General features: G+C 37.2%; 1 protein-coding gene across 2 annotated transcripts in view; it reads left to right on the top strand.

Moving 5' to 3' along the window:
• GLIS3 (GLIS family zinc finger 3) overlaps window positions 1-22,588 on the top strand; it is a 151,269-nt gene that overhangs the window by 122,528 nt on the left and 6,153 nt on the right. For both annotated transcript variants that reach the window (XM_077790044.1, XM_031507261.2), the window contains 3 exons: window positions 6,609-6,768; window positions 15,271-15,449; window positions 21,875-22,054. In XM_077790044.1, the coding sequence (XP_077646170.1) occupies window positions 6,609-6,768; window positions 15,271-15,449; window positions 21,875-22,054 (519 nt within the window). The remainder of the gene's footprint in view (window positions 1-6,608; window positions 6,769-15,270; window positions 15,450-21,874; window positions 22,055-22,588) is intronic.

Genomic DNA, 22,588 nt, shown 5'->3' with positions numbered 1-22,588 from the left:
AGACTTAATGCAACATAGATGGATAGTTTTGCTCTATAGACAGTTGATTCTGCTACCAATTAACTTCTACCATTCCTTGTAGACATCTTGAATACATTACTTCATTTAAAATCACAGTATTTTTCCTCTGCCTTATTCATTGATCACATATCAGTTTTTCAATTGATCTACATTAAGAAACTGAAATGCTGCATTATGAAGTCACATATTTTGACTATAAATATACAATAAACACATTTACACTATGAATGTAATAATCCTATTGCATTGACTCATTTAAATATCTGAGATTTTCCTACTAGAATACCTTTGTCATACCTACCTACATATACAATTTTTGTTAACATTTAAAAAAAATCTGAAACTATCAGTAAGTTATGAGTGATAATAAAACTTAGAGTTTAAGAGGGCAATGGGCAGTATGTTAACATTTTTAATGCAATATTTTAGTAGTTGTGAGGGCCTTTGTTTTTAACTTTCAGGCAAAATGCATTGTGACTTTTATCATTCCAGCTTTTAAGTGAGAGCCAGGCATAGGAAGTGAATGAATTGGATTCAGTGGTGTTTTCTGCAGTGATAAAAATGACATTATATGAAGTGGCCACTTCAGTAAGTGGTTTTATTGTACTGAGAGGTTGGTAAAGCTAGCAATTCTATTTCATATTTTTGTCAAGGCTGCTGTGAGTCACACAATACTTGGTGATGATGTAGGTTTATATGACAAAAATCAGGACATTTAAAGCTGTGATTGATTGTATTCTAGTTTATTAAGTAGTTGGCATTACTTGTATGCTGTTAACTGTTAAGTGCCTTAGTCTGAGTACAGGCTGATTGTGACATTTACTATATGAAAGAAAAGGGAAATTTTAGATTTCAAAAATGTGATTTTGGCCAGAGAATCTCTGGGAACATATAGTTGCTTATAGTTGTTTATTTTATATTGCGGATTGAGAGGGAGTTGGAGAGTGAGGAATGTTGAGATTTTAGAAAAAAATATTTATGGTTTTACCAAGTGTGAGAGATAACAAAGACTGAGCTTTCCCCTTTCTTTTCAAGTTGCTGGACAGAATGGAAGCTGGGATAAGAGAGTGTGTAAGATTTCAGAAACTGAGGATATTCTCACAGGAGATGGCCACAGCAATCTGTTAAGCACTCCTCCCTAGCTTCCAGGCTACACTCAAATGTCCAGCTGTGTCTGCTGGTTCAGCCCAAACACAGGCTGACAGTAACTTGAACAAAATTCTGTGCATGACAAGCTGGGTAAAGTCGCTGCCTGCAGCCAGCTCTCAACTGGCAATTGTCTGCCACCATGATGTTTCATAGACAGCTTCTGAGACTGAGACATTACTTTCTCTAATTCCTGCACTGTCTTTCAATACTTGATGTTTGCAGCACTACTAACTATGAATCTTCTTTGATATATTAATGTATTTTGGTAATTCTTTCCTGGCACTGCTTCCTATTATATGGCAATTTTTATGGTAATTTAATTTTTATGGTACTTAATCAACATACTCTTATCAGCATTAATTTCTGTGTAAGTAATAATGTGCTTTCTCTTACATCTTCCCAGCTGTCTAGCACTTGGCAAAGTTCTTGTAGTTCTATTCATTTGTGTTGTTTCACATCAGTTAGAGGGTTCTATATCAGGCATAGAGCAGTCCATGTCACTCCATTTTGACAACTACTTGATCCAGTTGAAATAAATTGTTTCATTAACTACTCATCAGAGATGCTGCAGGATAATATACTATGTGAACAAATTAAATAAATCCAACAGGCAGAGAATTATTTTATTAAAATGGCAACATGAAAATTATTTATGTCTCATAGAGAGGGAAGTAAAATACCAAAAAAACATTGTGTCTTGCCTCAGAGAAGGTACCCTTCAAAATTCACTGTTTTTTGTTTTTTTAAAATATAGCTTTGGGACTTCTGAAAAGTTAAATACATTATTTTTACTGGGTGCTGTTTTAGACAGCACATTAGCTGAAATCTCTCTGTGCTACTTTTAAAATAGAAGGAGGAATAGATTTTCATTCTTCTAGTGGTGTCCAATCAAATTTTACTTACTTGAAGGTGACTTCACTTACTGTTGATGCACATCTAAAACAAAGATAGTTTTTTTCTTGTAGAAGAAGTCTACAGAATAAATGTTTGAAAGCAAACTATTAGTAATAGGTAAGAAATGTCAGAAGTATATGTTTACATGCAAGTCCATTTTCACTTACATGGTAGAACACCTGTAGTGACCACTGTATGTTTCTCAGCACTGATAAAATACATAATCTATAAACAGACACATTTAAATGAAATACAACAATAACCTTTTTGATAACAGATCTATTACTTATATTTAAGTCTTCAAAAGATCTTTTTCTTATCCTGTAGTCTTTATAACTTCATAGAAGAAATCCAAACTATTATATTACTAATACAGTAAAGCAGAATTACAGATTCTTTGCTTATAACTAAGAGAAATTACATTTATGGGCCTAAAGAAAACAGACTAAAGGCTAAGCATTTTAATAGTATCTAGGCTTAAATTTTGAACAATACCTAGGAATTTTGGTTTACTTGATTCCCAGGGAGATGATGTTTTTTCCTGTGTGAAATAGTATTAACTTACTTTACTTATTTTTAGAGCAATCTGGAATCATTAAAATGGAAAGAATCATTAAAAATTCAGCAGAAAAAAACTCTATCTTTTTACTGTGGTGTTTGGATAAAACTTGACCATTTCATATTTAAACATAAGCCAGAATGTGTAATTCATTTTTAAATGGTTACTGAATATCACACTAAGTTCTGCTCCAGAGCAAGCAAAGAATCTTTCAAAAGCTTGTCAAGTGCATAATTTTCTTTGCAAGTTGGAATTTAAAAATTGTATCAATAAAGTTACAGAACTTATTTGATTTCTAAGTATTTTTAAATGTCTTACGATGTATTGTGAAACTTTGACCTGCTTCTATGTATATGACTTGCTGTGCTTTGCTTGAGTAACACTCTTATTTGGTTTTTTCCTCCATTGAAATTGTACTAAGCTGGGTGCTCTGTGCACATAATAAGAAAAAATCCAATCCCCCAGGAGTTTGTATCTAAGGTAATGGTAGGAAAGAAGGTAGGTACAACAGGCAGGTAGAGGTTAAGAACATATACATGAATAGATTAATTAAATTATTAATTAATGAAATAATTTTATTAAAGAAATTGTCCTAGTGAGTCCATAAGGGATGTCTAAAGTAAAGCAATCTAGTTTTCTTTTGTAAGAAGTGGTCTGTTTTTTCTTTAAAAATAGTTGTTTAAGCGTGACAGCCTTGGAAAGTAGTTACAGCTCATTACTGGAAGAAAAAAACAAGAATGAGAAGGAAGAACTGACATATGAATGGCTTTTGATGTGAAAAACAGAATTGTATTTGATGCATGAGGAATGGATGCAAAGGGAGCAGTAATATAGGACTACCAATAATGAAGAGGATCTCTGTTTTCACCTTTTAGGCTGCATTTAAGTATTGCATACATATCTAGAACTCCTGCTTAATGTGATGTAGTCATAGGTAGGGCCATACATACATTACAGGGGGCAAAAAAGTGTTAATAATAATATCTTAGTTTAAGAAGGATAGTTTGCTTCCCCTCAGACTTACCCTTTTACTTACCAGTTTTACTTAGGAGTTTATGATTTCTATTTTGAGACAACTTCATGGTTCTCCAAAAATTGATGTAATGTTCGGGTTCCCATTTTTAAGAACATTTACCAATTAACTGCTACAAACATTGTAGGAAACACATCCACTTGCACCATTTATAGTTTAATTCATCATGATGAGACTGAACTTCAGAAACTGCAATCCACTAAAAGAGAAGAAAATGAAAGGCAGGGATGTGATCTAGAGATGCCATTTCAGGAATGGCTTAAAATACTAGTCTAGACCCTGCTTTATTGCTTCAGTACTTTAATGTTTTCCAGTATCTATGATCTGCTGTAAAATACCTGAAAATACATAGAAAGACCATCAGTGCAGGTGCTCTGTGTGACAGGCCAACTTTGGAGACAGATTTATTATCTTGAAAATGCAATTTTTACTTCTACAGTACTTCTTAATGATGGCTTCTTGAGTTTCATGTTCTCTGGAGACTTCAGATTTACAGATGAGCTGAGGAAAAAGGTAAAACAGAAAATAGGTTTTCCACTTGTTGGACTTACCACTTACAATTCAAAACAGCACATATCTACGTATTCCTGGCTACAAAATCCTGTGGACTTCCTAGGGAAAGTGAAAGAGGGGAGTATATGCAGGTGATGCTTCCAAGTGCAAAAAATATTTCATATTTTTCCTTCTGTGCAATAGTAGATCAGTTGTTGTCAACTACAGCATTTTTGGTAATTTGCAAATTTCTGCATTTAAATATGTTCCATGCAGTTACAGGTTTCTGACTCCATTGAAAAGAACTATTTTTTGGCCTCAGACTCTGTGTCACTTTAAGGGCTACTTTTGGCTTTCTTTTTCTTGCTAGTTTTTATCATGATAAAATGCAAATTACTCTATTTTGCCAAGGAATAATATAAATAGTCTTTTTTTATTTAGACAATCAGGGCTTTCCTTTGCAGTATCTTGATTTGTTAAATATTCTGTCTGCTTTTGCTGTCAGAATGTGTGCTTGGTTGTTTTTCAGTATTTTCTTCTGTGCTGCATGTAACATAAAATAAGAATTTCAAAAGATCATTCCTTTGTTTTTATCTGCTGTACTTGTCTTGATGCTATGATGAGAGACAGACATAGAAAAAGTAATTTTGGGGTGCATGAGCAAAGAGAAAAAAAAATCCCCTGTCTTAGCAAGAAAATGTCCTCAGCTCCTTCTTTGCGAGTTTCTCTGCTGTGACATCTCATCTTCCTGCAGGACCTGCCTCCTTGGTTCCTCCTTAAGATTTGGGATGTCTTCTACTGTCAGATGTCTATTGTCATTTAGGTTGTGATTAGGCGTTTCTGGTTCACACAGAAATAAGCAAAGAGCAGAGCCTGGCACCAAGGCCAGCCTCCACTCCTCCAGCTTTGACCACCAGTGTCAACTTCCTTTAATCTTGACATTGTCTCTGCAGCATCTGTATTGAATGTTTTTATTCACAAAGTGGTTTCCTGTCTGTCATCTGGTCATTTCCACCAGCTGAAAGATGTGCAGGACTGCTTGTTAATGGGGCTCAGCATAATTAGACTCCTGAACATTCTCTTAACTCTGTCTTAGGTTGGTGAATATCCAGTGTGTCACAAAGGTGGGCTTGTAAGGATTAATAGAGTCTTTCCAAAAATAGGTTGAAGACATGGGAGATGAGGTGAATTTTTACCTCTTTTATCTTCTGTAGCAAAATTCACACCTGTGAATGAGAAAATGATGACCTGTGCAATTATTCCCTTGAAGACTGATCTATGGTGAGGCCAACTCTAATGTAGTCTTTCTTCTGCTAGGATTGCAGCATCCATGGACATATTTCAGCCTAGAAAGATGTTTTGCTGGTGACAGTGCCCCCAGGCAAACTGGTTTAAACTCTAGGATTTTATAAAGAAACTCAAATCATTAGCTCAAACATATTTGCTAGCATAATGTAAATTTTATAGGTAGAATTTTACTCTGTAACCTAGGCCTGAACAATACTTTTTTTTTTTTTTAAAGAGATAGGAAGATATGACAGACAAACATGAGAGGTATTTTTTATCTCTTGGACAGACTATATGACAGACAAACACGAGAGGTATTTTTTATCTCTTAGACTATCTAATTGATCCTCTGGGTTCATAAAATGTATAAGAGCGTGTATTTGTCTGCCAGTCAACATCAGCATTAGATACCTGACACAAATGTCAGTAGAAATAGTTGGATAACAGGGTTTTCAGAGGTACAAAAATTTAAATTAGTATGATATAAAACGTTGGGGTTTTTTTAAAAACAGGCGTCACTAGGAAATAAGGTTACGGGATTTGGGATCAACTAATTCAGACATTTGAACAAAGTCCAGTATTGCTTTTTGTTTAGTCAGTAAGGAAACAGACAGGAAATTTTCCTATTGGAAAAAATGCAAGAGAAAACACATAGAAAATTATTAAGCTGTTAAAATTTTTGTATGTATTACTGAGGAATCTGGACCAGTGATAGCAATAATGCTCTTCAAGAAATTTGTAATTTTTACAGATGAGGGGGAAATGTAGAAAGCATTTCACATTTTATGAAACTGTTCTTTCTATTCACTAGTTCTAAAAATACAGATCTTAGGAATGTTGACACATCTTCTACAGTAGAAAAATATAGAAGATTTGCAGTCTTATTCAGACAAAAAATTTCAAGACAATGAGCATTCATGCCTGATTTTATGGAAATGTCATTTGGAAGAAGGAAAGGATACTTACTTTCATTTGGGTCTTCTTCTTTCCTATGTATGGAAAACAACACATCAGAAAACCCTTAGTTTTTTTTAGTTGCTAAGAGTTGGCACTAGAGCTTGACAGGAGGAGTTGCATGTTGATGTTTGGTCATTGATGAATATTGGTTTTGTTTGCTCAGTTATCAGTGTTATTTCCTGCCTGGTGAGTATTATTTATCTATTTTACTTTCAGCAGCTGTGATCCCCAGCACACAGATAAATCAAAGTGGGACAGCAGCTGAGGCAGTGTCCCTGTCCCACCCCAGCAGCCACTCTTCCCCAGGACACACCATACAGGGCAGTCCTCTGCATCCTCCCCAGCTCGCTCTTCTCGCAGCTGCAGACTCAGAGAGGTAAGAGCCTGTGCTTCCCAGCTTGAGCCCGAGGCTGGACTGTCCTCAGAGCTGCCAGCATAGGGAGAAATACAATTGTTGGTGCACAGAAAGGCACTGGTGGCAGCCCTGGCCTAAAAAATTGTTTCATTAACTACTCATCAGAGAGGAGGTAGGGGTTTGTCACGAGGAGAGGTGAAATGGACTGTGTTATTCCAGTCTGAAAGGGAGATTTTCCATCCATCTCCATTTCAGGGACTTCCCCCAATCCCTTCTTGATCCCAATAAAGGGCCCAAGCAAGGAAAATGATACTAAGCTGGCACACTGAACTTCGGATGACCACAGCCATACCTTCAGAATGGGGGCCCTGAAATTTATGTTTCTGATTACCTGTGGGAGAAGAGTCATATTCTGTTAATATTTTCCCAATATTAAGCATTTCTGAAGGAAGATTTTTTAAATTGCCATTTTATGAAGAACAATAGATAATGAACACATTTTTATTTCACTAGTTTTTATTTTATGACAGTTATGTACGTTTTATTATATGCTGGTTAGGTATGGTAAATTTTATGATTTTAGGTATTTCAGTGGCATAAAAATAGATTACTCAGATGTGTTTTGATTTTCATCAGTAGACAGTCCCTAAATTATTTTCAGCACTCTTTCCAATGATTTAGACAGTGTATGGTATTACAGATGTGGAAATCTATAGTTCATTGAACCAAAATCACCAGTCTGAAAATCCTAAGTAAATGGTTTTTAGGGGAAAATTCAGGAAGATAACATCATCACACTAAATACTAAATTCTTACTATCTGCTCATGGATACTTAAACATTATTTTTAAAATTTCTTTTTCAGTGCTCTAAGTGATAAATTGTTGTATTTCATTAGTGTATTTCAAAGTATTTAATTTTCTTGAGTGACAGATATGACAGTAATTTGAAGAGTACAAAATCCCCAATTATAAACCTGAAAACAACATTCACTAGATTTCAATTACTGGTAAATGAGCATAATTTCTTTGGATGAAAGCAATATTCACTCTGCCTCATATCAGGAAGACAGAAGAACATATTATCTCGATAAATTAACAACAGGTAAAAGTACATTTTTATTTCAGACTTCACATGTGAATTCAGCCAGTTCTGGAGCTGAATTGAGCTTTTTGGCATCAGTCTGAGATGGAGCTTACTGCCTCATGATCACTGGGGCCCCTCTACTTGGTTCATTCCTTCCTCCCCATTCCTGTCTCCATGTTCCTGGTCTTTTTCCCTTGTGCAGGCTCTGGCCGTCTGTGCACACCTCTGGGACTGTCCTTGCTCTCTTGCCTGACACACAGGCTCTTCTGTTCCAGTGTAGTTTTCTCTTCAATGCATGGCCTGTCCATCCATACCCAGTGATTGCCAGAGCATGAGGTGACAGGCAAGGACGCTTTAATAGTTGTTGTAGGCATAAATGTCATTATAAAAGACAATTATCTTATTAGCCCATTTCTGAGGCTCTTCTGCTGTAAAAACATAGCAGATGTGCCTAGATTGAGACTTCCTTAATTCAATTCAATGAATGCATTTTATATGTCAAGATAATAAAGTACTCTACAGAATAATAAAAAGCTAACTTGGTATACGCTTTTTTCATGTGTTAAGTGTATACAAGCTCTCTAAAAAGGCTTTAAGTGCTAATTGCCATATGTGGAGCTGCTTGGTTAAAAAAAAGTTCCAGTGTCTTCACTTAGGTAGTGTGACAAATGGCAATGTAAATTCAGAAAAGGAAAAAATGTTTGATTACAATACATAGGGTAGAAGTTAAGGGAAATGTTCAAAAGAAGAACTAAGGCAGAATCTACATATTGAATCTAACACAGTACACTCACCTAAGGGCCTTGCAAGTAGGCTGTCACCTCACTTCATGGGTGTGATGGGAACAGTGAAAATGTGAACAAACCTTCAGTAGAGAAAGTGGCAAAGATGTGTCTTTGAAAGGTGTGAGTCATCCTGTTTATTTCAACCTCATTGTTGAGAGGACTGCAGGATTTAGGGGTGCAACTATTGCATTTGCTGCCCCTCATGTTAGTAAGGGTTGGACTAGGTGACCTTTGAAGGTCCCTTCCAACCCAGACGGTTCTGTGGTTCAGGGCTGTGTGGTTCCTGACACACTGTGCATGCCCAGGGTCATTTTACAGCTAGGACAGGCTGACCAGAACTTGCTTCAGCAGAAGGCTGAATTTGTTGGACTGAAGCTGATCCAAACTGGCCTGGCTGTTTGATGATGCTGGGGGCCAAGCCTGTGACACTTTTTGGACAGCAGATTCAGGTTTATGAAAGATTGAAGCAGAAGGAAATAAGCACTTCCTCTAAATTTCCACATACCATGGGAAGAGAAATAATGAGAGAATTTCTTTTAAGTCTTTCTCTTCTAGGTGGTGTGAGGGAAAGTGTGAACTTGATTAAGCCTTATTAATGTGAGAAACTGAGCCAAACATGGAATGCATCTTACTTTACATTCATTATGTGTACAAAACTCTGAGAGCACATAGTGCAAGGCAGTTAGAGAGTTTGAATCTGAGAAATCACATAATTTATCAGACAGCATAAATAATAAAATTGCAGCTTTACATTTTGTCTGTCCCAGCTCTTTGATACTAACTTTGAGTGCACCACTAATATGAAGTACTGCAGCTATTCAATGAAGGTACCAAATGTGTACCTAAAAGCATATTTGGAACAGGGAATATGTCCTTCACTACCTTTTATCTCACTACTGTAGTACAAGAAGGCATGAGCATACAAATAAGCTGAAAAAACAATCTAATTAAAACTCAGAACAAAAATTATGGGTTTATATGGCATAGTTAACATATGTGGTTCCGTGCCCAAAAATTGATGGTTCTAAATGTTTGAAATTGATATTTTAAAAATCTTTCTTTATATCTTGAATTATTCAAATACACATCTTGCTTTTGAGCAAGAACTAGCCTGCTAATCAATGTGACACAGGAACAAAATTTTTCATGGATTTGATGTTCTAGGTGATTTTTTATCCACCTGTAAACCAGAGCTAGCAGTATGTCCCTAAAGCATGATGCATCCCAGCTTCACAAGAATTTCTAGAGACTCTGTAAGGCTGACAAGAAGAACCTAGGGCCAACCTAGTTTGGCAGTACAATTACACTTTAATAAGTTCTGCAACAGTCATTCTTTTTGCTTATTTGAGTGTGTGGTTATATTCCATTTATGATTTCACTGTAAAATAGTAAGTAGCTCCAAGCTAGACTTCCAAAAGCAAAAGCTTTTGCATAGGCCTACCCAAGAAGCCGAGACACCCAACCTTCACATGTTGCAAAGCCTTTTGTATGTAGCATAGAAAGGGCTACCTCAAAGAAGGTTTTTAGTTAACAGTGTGGTTTTGAAATAAGTACACCAACTTCTTTCCAGGCTGGGACTCTTCAGAGAATTGCCTGTTAATCACATTTTCTTTTTAATGGACAAACAACACATATAAATGACAAATGCTTGAGTGGGAGGTATTGGTAAGGCTAACCCAGAACCTGAGTCATAGAGTCACAGAAGCTTAGAATAATTTAGGCTGGAAAACACCCTGAAGACCATCAAGTCCAACTGTTAACATAACAGTGCTGAGGTCACCACAAAACCATGCACCCAAGTGCCACACATCCACATGTCTTTTAAATACCTTCAGGGATGGTGACTCCACCACTTCCCTGGCTAGCCTGGTACACTGCCTGCCCACCCTTCCTGTGAAAAAACATTTCCTATTACTCAATCTAAACCTTCTCTGGCACAATTTGAGGATGTTTCCTTCTTGTCCTGTGCATGTTTCTTGTTGTTACAGAATTGTTGTTACAGAATTCCACCTGGCTACAACCTCTTTTCAAAGCAAACCTAGCAAAGTTTGGAATTTTTCTCACACGTTCCTTTTTTTTTTTTTTTTTTTTAATCAAAGGCATTTTTTTTCCTCTTTGTCACATTTGCAAGAAACTTAGTAGTATAGGCAGAGAAAATACTGAGAGATTTTATAAAAAGTTATATAGCCTCCCTCCAGGGAGTCTGTATATTGAGGTGGCTGCTCACAGCTCCCTTCCTTAAATTCCAATTTAAATTCCACTCAAATTCTCCTTCCATCTTCTCACCAAAGAGAAGATGAGGTATTGATCAGAGGAGTTGTTTGTTCTTCCTGCCATCCCTGCCTTCTGCTAGATTTTGGTTTTCTTGCCCAAAATATTTCTGTTATGTAAGAAGATTGTATTCCTTAAAAAAAAAAAAAAAAGACAGCAACAACAACAACAACAAACCAAGATAAAGCAAATAAAAACGCTAACAAGCAAACAAACAAAAACAAAACAAAAAACCCAAACACCCATAAAATTTGCATCAGAGAAATCATTGGGGAGAAACATGCATCGTAGGTAGGTAAAAAATTAGGCTTTTGTTATTTTGGTCAAATGAATATATTCATAACTTTGGGGAAAACATCTTATTTTTTCAATTTTGTTTCTGGCAAAAGGTGTGCTTTCCTTAAATGTGTTTTTAAAGCATGTTTATTTGATTGTCTGTGTTAGGTAGCCAGACTAACTTATAGTGCAATATGCTGAATTTCACAATGCTGTGTTACAACAGAATGTTTCCTTCACTGACAGCAGACTGAGGATCTGTAAAGACACTAAGACACAGCATAAAGTGTGGAGTGAGTTCAAAGAATGTGAGTTCACAGAAAGAATGTCAGAGCAGAGAATGGAGACATCATCCCAGATTTTCTGGATTTTCCTAGAAATAAAAAGTCATTCAAGAAGGAATCATCATGGATTTTTCTTCATTTAACATTGTCAGAAAGTGCAGCACTGTACAGGACACTGTTGGAGACAGCGTCCTCTTACAGGGAGCTTGTAGTTCAGTCCTCTGTCCAGCCAAACATTCAGCTCAGCAAGATGAAAGCCTGTTTTCCTCATTGTGTGAACTGCAAGACATCTGGATATGTTACCAAACTGCTGAAGCCCAGCAAAAAGGACTCAGCTAGTTAAAAGAGCAGCAACCCAATAAATTATGTTTACAAGTTGTTAAAAAAAAACCCTATGGCTTCTGAAGAAAAAAAAAAAAAAATCAAGGTTTTCGGCTTTAATGTTCAACTTCCACTTCAGAACATATCTGTAGCAACCATAAGGATTAATTTTGTCTGAACAGTGGCATATGTTTTAATTTACATTGCAAAATCGAGGAAAAAAAAGAAGAATGAAGACAGAACTTCATCCAACATAGTTACATAGTTCCTGTCTCAAATATTTAATGTTAGTAGCATTTTGTGCCATAATGTAGCATGGATTAATTGTAGGCAAATTATTTTTTATATGCAGGTGTAGTTTCCTTTCTTCCAATCTATAAAGAAAAATATTTTAAACATTTTTAAAACATACTTGGTTGCAGTGAAATAAATTGCGGAGCTGCAAAGCGCTTGGGTTTCTAGGTGAAGAAACATCTTATAAATATATATATATTCTTACTACAGAGACATAAGAGGTTGTTTCCCCAATGCACGAAGGGTTTATTTGTAGGTGGCCAACCATGATAAAATAAACAAAATGAAAGTACTATATAAATACACAATTTATACTGTATATTATTACTCTTAGATTTCCTATTCTCTTCCTTTTCCACACATTTCTTAGGCTGTGCATGTAGTTGTAGTGATTCTTGACTGGGCCAGCTCCAGTAAAGAAATTAGTAGAGTAAAATTTCTTTTTGCGTGAGGTCATGACCAGCCCTGGTCATTAACAAACCCCCTTTGTATGTGTCATTTTAACAAATCTCATCAAAAAAGGTAAGCTTTGGTAACTTAGTAATCCATCTTGCTTATTACCCAATCTAGTTATTCCCCAGCAAGACACTTTTTCACAGCTAAAACTGGAAAAGAAATATTTTCCTAATGGCTCCAGAAACATTTTTGCTCGGATTTTACATCTATCAGGCATAGGAGAGAGCAAATTTCTGCAAATCTGGCTGATTCCTGATTGAATTGACACCCGGTCTTGATTGTAGTTCTTGATTGCAGTTTTCAAGTGGCTACAAGCTCATCCTGGGTGTTTTAGGAACAAAATTAAATTAGCTGTTCTCCAAGGAATATAATGAGATTTGTTCAGAGACAAAGCTGGGCTGCAACAAGCACAAGTTTCTCTTTTGTTAAGCAGAAGGGAAGGAAAAGTAGATAACTATACTTGTTGATATGGGTAATCCAGGTTGGTATATAAATAATTATAAAGACCATTTATGTCTGCTATAAAGGAATCCTGTCTAGCTGTAAAATACAGTGTATTATTATTGGGAGGAAGTTTTTTTGGATGTTAAATCAAAGGTAGATCTGTAAAACTGTGCTTTCCACTTTGAGTTTTGAAAAGGATTTTTCTCATTAGTGGCTACTGGTTAAAATAATTTTTCAGAAATTCATTTTCCCAAATTAATCCTGAAAACACAAAGAATTCCATTATTTTTTAAATAGTTATAGTATTTAAAGACTGTCTGTGCTTGGCTCTCAATCTTTGGCAGAAGATAATGGTCTTTCTATGTGACTCATACGAAAAACTAACTCCAGTTAGTACCCAGAAGACATATAACCAGTTAGTTACAGCACTTTTTAAAAACCTCTGATATTTTTATCACAATATAACTACTGATTTCTCTTTCTTAAAAAAAAATGTACAATAGTATAATTGTGAAATATGTGCATGTTTCATTCTCTTTCTCCCTGGTATGTCTTTCAGTCTACTCTGCATCTCTTATCTGGAACAATGAAATATTTGACACATTAAAGACTCAGTGGCTCAGTAGTAACATCTTTATTTCCTCCATTCTTATAGTATTTCTGAAATAACAAGTTAATATCACATCTGTACCAGGACCATCCAAACCCTATCTAATATGCCTAAAAAATGCGCTTCTCACAGAAAACTGAATAGTCAGTACAACATCATAAGTTCATCTTGATATTTTTTACACTCCAAATGTAGATTATGATTCACCACAAATTTAGTAAATACCTTTCAAATTAAGTCAAAATCACATAGAAATAACATGTAGCAGATACAGATTCTTAGCTGCAGCATAAAAGATTTCAAGTGATTTGTACTTAAATACAGTTATAACCTGTATCATGACCCTGCCCAGAGTTGTTCTGTAGAGCTATTACTGGAGTTGCACTTCCTCTTATATTCAGGATGTGAAAAAACTTCCTTAACACTTCTTTAGAAAAAGCATGCTTTTTTATTAGGTTAAAAAAAAAAAAAGGTCATCTAGTATGTTGAGGTCCAGTCTCAGGACAACAGGGACCAGATCCATATTTTAGAAGACCAACAGACTGTGTTAACTTCAGGCACTGATCCCTCCTAGCAGTAGCCACTGAGCACACAGAGAAGTCTCCTTGGAAGACTTGCAGCTTATTTTTAGTGGTGGAGAGACAGGCTGATATGCAACAAGACTTGACACATCAGTTTCCACTCACCGTCTTGCAGAAATATCATGGTTCTATTTTTGGTGTTTGGGAATGTTTTCAGCTCTCCTCTCATTGATGAAAAAGTGGCCCAGAGGCATTCCAGAGCTTTCATCAACTAGCCAGATCCTATCAGTCTATTGGGTGGTTTGGGGCACAAACAGAATCTCTTAAAATCCTAGCTTTCTGAAAAAAAAAAAAAAAAAAAAAAGCATGACCTATCTGTTATGTACTTTGAGGTATGCAGTTTTAAGGAAATGCAGAAAAAATCAGTAAAAAGTTAAATTCCATAAAACTCTTGTATAAAATCTTCCAGAAGTACATATCCTTATAATGCCAGTAGTGACAGAGCTGTGCAAATCATACCCCTGATGTGATGAACCTCTGTGGCAGCTGCATCACCAGATTTGTTCTCAAGCATTCTCTCCTCTGCCAGGTTTCTAAGTTTATAGTTTGAGTCCAGATCAACATTTTGATATGGTCAGCTTCTGGAAGCAATTTAACACTGCCCCTTACCTACATTATACTGAAATCAGATTGTTTATTTTCAAATAGCCCTATGTAACATACAAAGATTTCTAGAGCATGAAACCTGGGCCTGAATCTAATACCTAACACCTCAGTGGCCAATGACCTGAACTGATATCACACTGTCAGTGAGCAAGGCCAGCTATTTATTGATAAATAAAATTGATACAAAGGCTTACATAAACAGCTGCCAGTGCCTCCAAAGTCAGGTTTCCCTTGAGTCATCTCCTCCAGTTATGGCTTAGACACACACACAGAAGGAGTGGGTTAAAAGTAGTTTTCTATAATAAGGGGCAATGCAGGCTGCTAATCTCCCAGATGTCAAGTCTAATAATACTTCGCCATTTAAAAATATAACATCTCTATTTGGGTTGCACACTGTTATTTTGGAAGTTTGCATCTATTCAAATAATTAAAGTGATCTAAATAGAGTAAAAACAATCTTTAGTTCTAATGTGTTGGATATCTTACAGCTTTGTGGTTTTGAACTTCTAGGTTTGTTGCTCTACCTCCTTCTCATCACATCAGCCCCCAGAGAATGTCCATCCAACATGCCATGATGCAGAGACAGACTCCACAACCTCCTCAGCTTCCACACCTTGCAGGGATGCCTCTGAAGACATACCAACCAGCAGAAAGCCCTTCTTTTCAGCCAAATGCCCTTCACATCCAGGGTAAGAAGGAATAACCTTCATCAATGATGTTAGTTGTTTGTTGATATTGCTTATCTTCAAATTAAGTGCTTCAGGGACAGGCACTAATACTGTTAAGGTACTTTTCCTTGAAAGACCCTGGGAGCTAGCCTTCAGAGCCCAGCCTTCGGACTTCTTTAAAATACTTCCCTTACCTAGTTGTTATTCCCCCCGGTACAGAGTTACATGTTTCTCTTCATATTGATTTTCAGCACTGTTCTTGACACAGAATGGCAAAAAATTCTCTGATGACTTTTAATTTTCTAATGTTACACTTCTAATCCCTCCTGATTTAGCACTTAAGTGTTAACTTGCTTTTCAAGAGGCAGGATATTTTTGTCCTTTTGTCGCCTGCACTTGTGGGGGGATGGAGAACTCTTCTTGTGTAAGCATGGAAGACTCTTGCAGCTGTGTTCCCACTTGTGCTGTTTAATCAACTTCTACAAGAACTCTCTCTCTCTCTTCAATCCTGTATATTTCTTCTGTAGCCAAAGAAAAAAATCATCAGCTTGTAGGTTGTTTTGTTTGTTTGTTTTTCCTAGCTGGTGGAGACTGAATGCTAATTACCTTAACATTTCAGGAGTGTGTTGACAGCATATTGTTGTTTCCTCTCAACTCTTTAAATATATGATTTGCCATACTTATAGACACAAGGTACATAGCAGACTGGACTTTTCGAGCTCTTAGGATTCTGCTTATTGATCAGGCTTCCTGAGAATTATCATTGTATATATCATAGAAAACATCCTGGGAAGAGCAAGGTGTATTGGTTTTGCACAGCCTGGTTTTTGGTAGCAGAGGGGCCGCAAAGACGGCTCCTGTGAGAAGCTGCCAGAAGCTTCCACCATGTCCAGCAGAGCCAATCTGTGATAGCTCTGAAGATGGCCCAAAACTGGGTCAAAGAATGAGGTTGGTAATGCCTTTGTGAAGACATATTTAAGAAGAAAATCAAAACAAAGTGGGCACAGTTTTACTCCTACCCAGAGTAGAGGAGGAGGTGAGAACATGTGAGGGAAACAACAATGGCAGCACCTAGGTCAGTGCAGAAGGAGGGGACGAGGTGCCCCAGGCACCAGAGCTGAAATTCCTCTGCAGGCCCTGGTGAGACCATGGTGAAGCACCGTGCCCTGCAGCCCCTGGGGATCCATGGGGGATGCAGGGATCCACCCACAGCCCATGGGGGAGGTACCCATGCTGGAGCGGGTGGATGCCTGGAGGAGGCTGTGGTCCGTGGGAGGCTGTGGAGAGAGGGGGCCCTGCTTCCAGGCTGGAGCAGCCTGTCCTTGGAGACGTGACCCCATGGAAGAGTGACCAACCACAGCAGTTTTGGGAGGACTGTGTGCCCGTGGGATGGACTCACATTGCAGCATGTGTGGTTTGACTGCTGCTTGTGAGAATGGACCCATGAAGAGAAGTTCACAGAGAGCTGTGTCCTGTGGGAGGGAGCCCACAGCCTCACAAGGGAAGGACTCTCCCTGAGCAGCAGAAAAAAATTTTAGTGTTGAACTGACCAAAGTTGCCATGCCCTGTCTCCCTGTGCTGTGGGTGGGAAGGAGGGAGGGTCTGGGCAGGAAAAGGTATTTTAAGGGCTTATTTTACTTCTCTTCATCCTCCTCTGATTCTGTTAGTAATACATTTCACTTTGCAGCCTTAAGGTGAGTCTGTTTTGCATTTGAAGTGTTTTCTCTTGACTCTTAACTCACTCATGAACCCTTTGTTAATTTTTTTCCTTTGTTCCCTCTGCTGCCCAGCTATAGCAGGGAAGGGTGACTGAGTGATTCTTGTGGGTACCTGGCATTAGGCCAGTGTCAAACTACGACACAAGGCGCCTTTTATTTTCTTCCCCTGATGTAAGCAGTCTCTCTAGGCAATGAGAGGAAACACGCATCTTCCTGAGTTCATAAATGTGAAGGAGAGAAAGGAAAGTGCCAGTCCTCTTACACTCTTCATATTGTACTGGCCATGGAGAAGCAAGGTCTGAGGCAGGTGGTTTTCTCCACAAAGTAGTAATTCTTTACAGTACTGATCAGTACTAGAAGAAACTGAAATTTACTAACGGACATAAGCAGTTATAGTTGGCTTTCTATATTCTCCAACGGAAGTTTCACTAATAATGCAAGCCAACAGAGTACAGGGTGAAATTTCTTAATATACGATTGTCATATGACATACATGAAAACATGCCAGAACAGGTCCACAAAATTCCTAGTGCAAGGCTTGTAGGGATCAGGTTAGCCTGATCAGAAGCTTAGCCCTTCTATTTCCACAGTACAAACCATTTTACTTTACTCCCTCTTTTGCTGAACATTTGACAATAAATCATCTTGAAAGGCAATGAGACATTAAGGTCTGTCTTCCTGCCTAGAACAAAAATAGTATTAAAATTATATAGATGGATTTACCACCTTATTCTTCTCATGCCATGGGAGTTTTAGGAATCATAGAAGCTGGGAGCACAACCAGTTGCTCCAAAGTAGAAGACTTTCCAAAGAACCCTGCCTTCCAGAGATTCACAAATCACCCTGGATTAATTGTTGCTCCACACAGGTCTTGCACCAGCTTGTGCAGCAACCTTCATATCTCCTTGGGCATCTTCTCTTCAGGGCAGGACAAAACAATGCAACTGTGTTCCCATCTCCCTCTTCTGCAGTCCAAAGAGGATTTAAAAGGACAAAAGATGTGGGCCATCATTCTTTACAAGAAGAAGGCCCAGTAGAGACCCTCATCTGAGTGAATGTCACATTTGTATTGAAGCCCTATTACATGTCCAAATTTAAGATACAGTTTAATACTATCTTCTGAGATCAAAAAATGGTTGACTTTCAAGGGCTTGGACGGTAAACCTATACCATTCTTAGTCCCATGTTAGCATTACTGTGTCTGCCTCATCTCCTAGGAAAGCTTATGTTGAAAATAGACACTGCTGACAAGAATTATTTGTACACAGATAACAATTCAAAGTTCAAATTCTAAACAATTTTGAACTTAAAACTAGTATGAAGAAAATGTAGACTGAACTTTTTTTTTTTTTTTTAGTATTGAAAGGTGTAATACAGTGCAATTCAATACCTACAATGTGGGTATTAAATGATTTTTCAATGATCAAGTAACCTGTCATCACTCTACAAGATATTTTGTCAGAATGTACTCCCTCCAGCTTAAGCACAGCTGTCTCATCCTGTATGCTATACTGAAAGTGTTGTCCTGTGTGCCTTAAGGGCTTACCTAAACTCTCTTTCTCAAAAGCAGATGTTTGAAGAGTTTATGTTTTCTCACTACCAATACAAAGATTTCTGTCTTCCTCTTCTACAATGCAGAAAAACACCATGGAGTTATCTCCACACCAGACTATTATGTATACAACAAGTAGCTCTGGGAAGTTCTGTTAATTTCTATCTCCTGCAGTTCATAACCTGCCTTTTCAAGATTTAAAGTGCTGTAACTATAGCCATTTCAGCTCAATCTGCTAGTAGACTATGGTGACAAGCTGCCTCAGTGTGTAGTCTTACACTTGTCAGTTCCATATAAATTTGCTTTATCAAGGAAGAAAGAGTTTCATTGCCCAAAAGCATTTTGAAGAAAACAAGTTCTAAACAGACATAGTTTATGAAAGCCTGAACATCTTAAAAGATCGTGGTGATCTCAGAGTACTATAGTTTAGAGAGAAATATTTATGACATCCAAGATTGACAGCCTTCTTGTATCTAATAGCTACTTGTATTGTGAAATGTCTTTTTCTTGAAAGAACATTGTCTACAGTTCAAGTTTCATTATTTGTTCTGAGTGATTTTCAACATACACAGTAATGTCAGAGAGGGCTTTCTATTGCTTCAGTGAATATTACATAATTAACTAAATATTCCCTTTTCTTGCTCTTATGAAATTCACAATATCCTTTGCTGTGTAGAATGTTCAGAATTGATTTTAGATGTCTCACTGAGCTGTAGAAGTGAAGCTCTTCTTTTCCTTTCATTAGATTGCAGTATCTTTTTTGTATTACCATTCCATAAATCTGAAACTATCCTGATTTGGAGGTTGGAATGACAACTTCCCAGCTAGATGCTGTTGTATGCCAATGAAATATGTGTTTGTAGACAGAAGACAGTGCAGGTGCTGGAAATCTGCAACAATTTGCCCAGCAACTGTATTGTACTGGTGATTCTTTTCAACCATGAAAAAACACTCAGGAGAGGTGTCTGAAGACACAGGCATCTACAGTACACAGGCAGCTGCCAGAATATGGTATTGCTTGCTCTGAGAAAAGCCAGAAGAGATGTGCTAGGTATGAAAGGAAAGAACAGCAATAGAACTTCTCTCTTCACAGTGAGAAAATTAATTGTGCTGTGTAGTATAGAGTAAGGTAAAACTTCTTAGGGCATGGGCAAAGCTGACTTGCTTTTGGATGTGTCTGATACTGTGGACATTTTTGCATTAGAAATCTGGTTGTTCTTTAAAATTGTGTCTGTAACTCTGCTCACATGTGTTTGTGAGTTAAGCTGATTATCAGAGCTATCTGAGTTATGGAAGAAATAAAACAATGCAAAGTATTCCTTTAAAGAAAAAAAAGGTTGTCATTTCTTAAAAAAATTGTTAGCTTATATAAGTTAGTTATATTAGTACCTCTATACAGACAGATCTACTAGTAACAGCTATATTTAAATTAAAAATAATAAGATTCTAATAAACAGAAACATTTCTATTTTTTCACATTTGCAAATCTATCTATTAGTACAGTATGTGATTTGGATCTCTCTTGTACTCTTCCTTTTGTTCTCACAATCAAATGGTACCACAAGATTACTCGGTGTTTGTGTAATTTGCCTAATGGACATGCAGAAATATACCACAAAGAAACACTATCTTGACGTATTTCAAACCAAAAACAGCTGGAATTTTTACATGCCATACAAGGAAAGACTACTCAGACATGGCATATATTTTTGAATGGCAACTATAATAATTTTCTTGAGAAAATATTCTCTTGTGACAGGCAGAGAGATGACACCAGAAACTTCCTACCATAAGGAAATTATAATTGTGGCAGTCATTCATTACATATCTATAACAAAATCTTTGTCCACAACAGTTCAATAGGATAAGAACACTATTACAAATGTATGTGGACCACAACTCTACAAGTGAATTTGAGCTGAGCTGTCTACCAAGGCTTTTTAGAATGAGCCTTCAGAACAAGGCTCTTTATGTGATAAAAAACCAAGAACTTCTTGCTTTTAGAAACAATTCTTACAGCTTTCACTTCTATAATGTGCAAAAATATTTCACTTTCCTAGGAAGTTATGCTGTCATGTCAGAAGAATAGCTGCTTTTTCTCTGTCTTGACATCATCAATCTTGTTTGTAGTGTACTGATTCACAGAAACACAGCTGATATAACCTTGTGTATGTGTGTGTTTTAAATAGTTTAATAAGAGACAAAATTCTGTAATCCAGAGTTGCAGCTGACATGTTCATTTGCTGGAAATTTATTAGCCAACCTGTTTGTTTTATTGTTTTGTTTTGTTTTTCCACTGCTGCATGAAAACAAAGAAAACTGATGGTATCGTTAGTTCCTTAACAGATATCTCAAGTATGGTCAGGGTCTGCTGCCTGAAGTGGATATGGTTTCTTGTTATCCTACATTCAGCAGTATTGTATATTATCCTGAGCATGATGCTGTGTGAATAAAGACACCAAGTTAGGAGATTTTGCTGTGTCATATTTGGCTCCAGTTCTAAGGCCTCTGCACTGTGGCTTGATGCACTGCAGATGCTCCAGAGACATTTAGAATAGTGCTAAATAACTGAGGGGAAGAGAACTACATATACTTATTTCTTGTTTATGACTCTATTTTAAAAGATGAATAATTGACACTGAATTGTGGAAAGAACTTGTATCTAGGAAAGTTACACTACTTTTCTGTGCTTTCTTTCTATTATAAAAAATTTTCCTCAGAGTCTCTATGCATGACCCTACTATCAGCCAGCTGTCTTGGCATCAATGATAGATCCTTGGATTTTATTCAGACTTTACTTGTGAAATCTTCTTTCATTTTGAATTTAGCATTTTCTTAGATTTTCAGGCAGATGCATAGAGTGACTCTGGAGAGTACCGGTTCAGACACAGGACTGTGCAGAAATTTCCTGGAAAATTTCAGTTTCTAGACAGTCAATGCCTCTCAAAGGTCATGGTGGAATCAGGATGTCCATGTAGTAGTTTGTGTTTGAAACTAGTAGCAACCCGAGTAAGTTTTAGGGAGCATCATATCAATACTGCTTTATTTGTTTAGAATTATTGAAGACCTAGTGGTAGAGCAGTTGAGATTTTTATCATTATCATGGCCATGGTTCCACATAATGTCCTTTTTATCTCTGTCCATGTCTTTTACTGATGGCCTTCTTCTGATTCTAGGTTTTTATGGGCAGCTTCAGACATTCTGTCCCCCACATTATGCTGACACTCAGAAGAACATACAAGACAGTGTTTCTTGCAATATGGTTCCTCCTGTTGACCACTCAGCTCTCACATCAGCAGGCCAGGGAGGGCTTGGCATATTCCATGGAAGTTTTTCAGATCATTCTGGTATCAAAGGTAAATAACAGCTGGTTACTTCATGTATGATTGTGTCGAGTTTGTGAACTTAGGCAGATGTGCATGAACTGTGTACTTGGGTGGGACGTGTCATACCAGGTTTGACTTTTTACAAAGAGGAGGTAGTTTTCAGATCTTCATGGAATGGTCGGTGTTGGGAGGCCAGAAGTCACCACAGGTGACAGTAACAACTGGCCTGTGTGCAGTCTGAACACTGTTGAAGGCTTCTCAAGGGTCTAGCCTATGGGGCTTAGAAAATCTCTGGCTTGTGTATTTGAGCTAAAATACAGTCCATTGAGCCTTCTGTGATATTTGTGCAGCCACTCCACTCCACTGCACATATTGTGGCAGGGGCCTGAGATGATTCAAATTACTTTGGTGCATGCACGGGTGATTTTGCTTGGTGTTGGTTTTTATCAGTCTTGAATTTCATTTATTCACATTTCCATGACAAAAACTGCCCTGGATGCACACTCATCTGTGTGCACATAACTTAGTCTGTGCCTAGATGAAAATTACTTAAGGGGCTTGCAT

This window comes from Lonchura striata, chromosome Z (genome assembly GCF_046129695.1).
Source record: "Lonchura striata isolate bLonStr1 chromosome Z, bLonStr1.mat, whole genome shotgun sequence".
In the NCBI taxonomy this organism is placed as follows: domain Eukaryota; kingdom Metazoa; phylum Chordata; class Aves; order Passeriformes; family Estrildidae; genus Lonchura; species Lonchura striata.
Note: the sequence above shows the minus strand (reverse complement) of the source record. Positions and strands in the feature narration are given on the sequence as shown.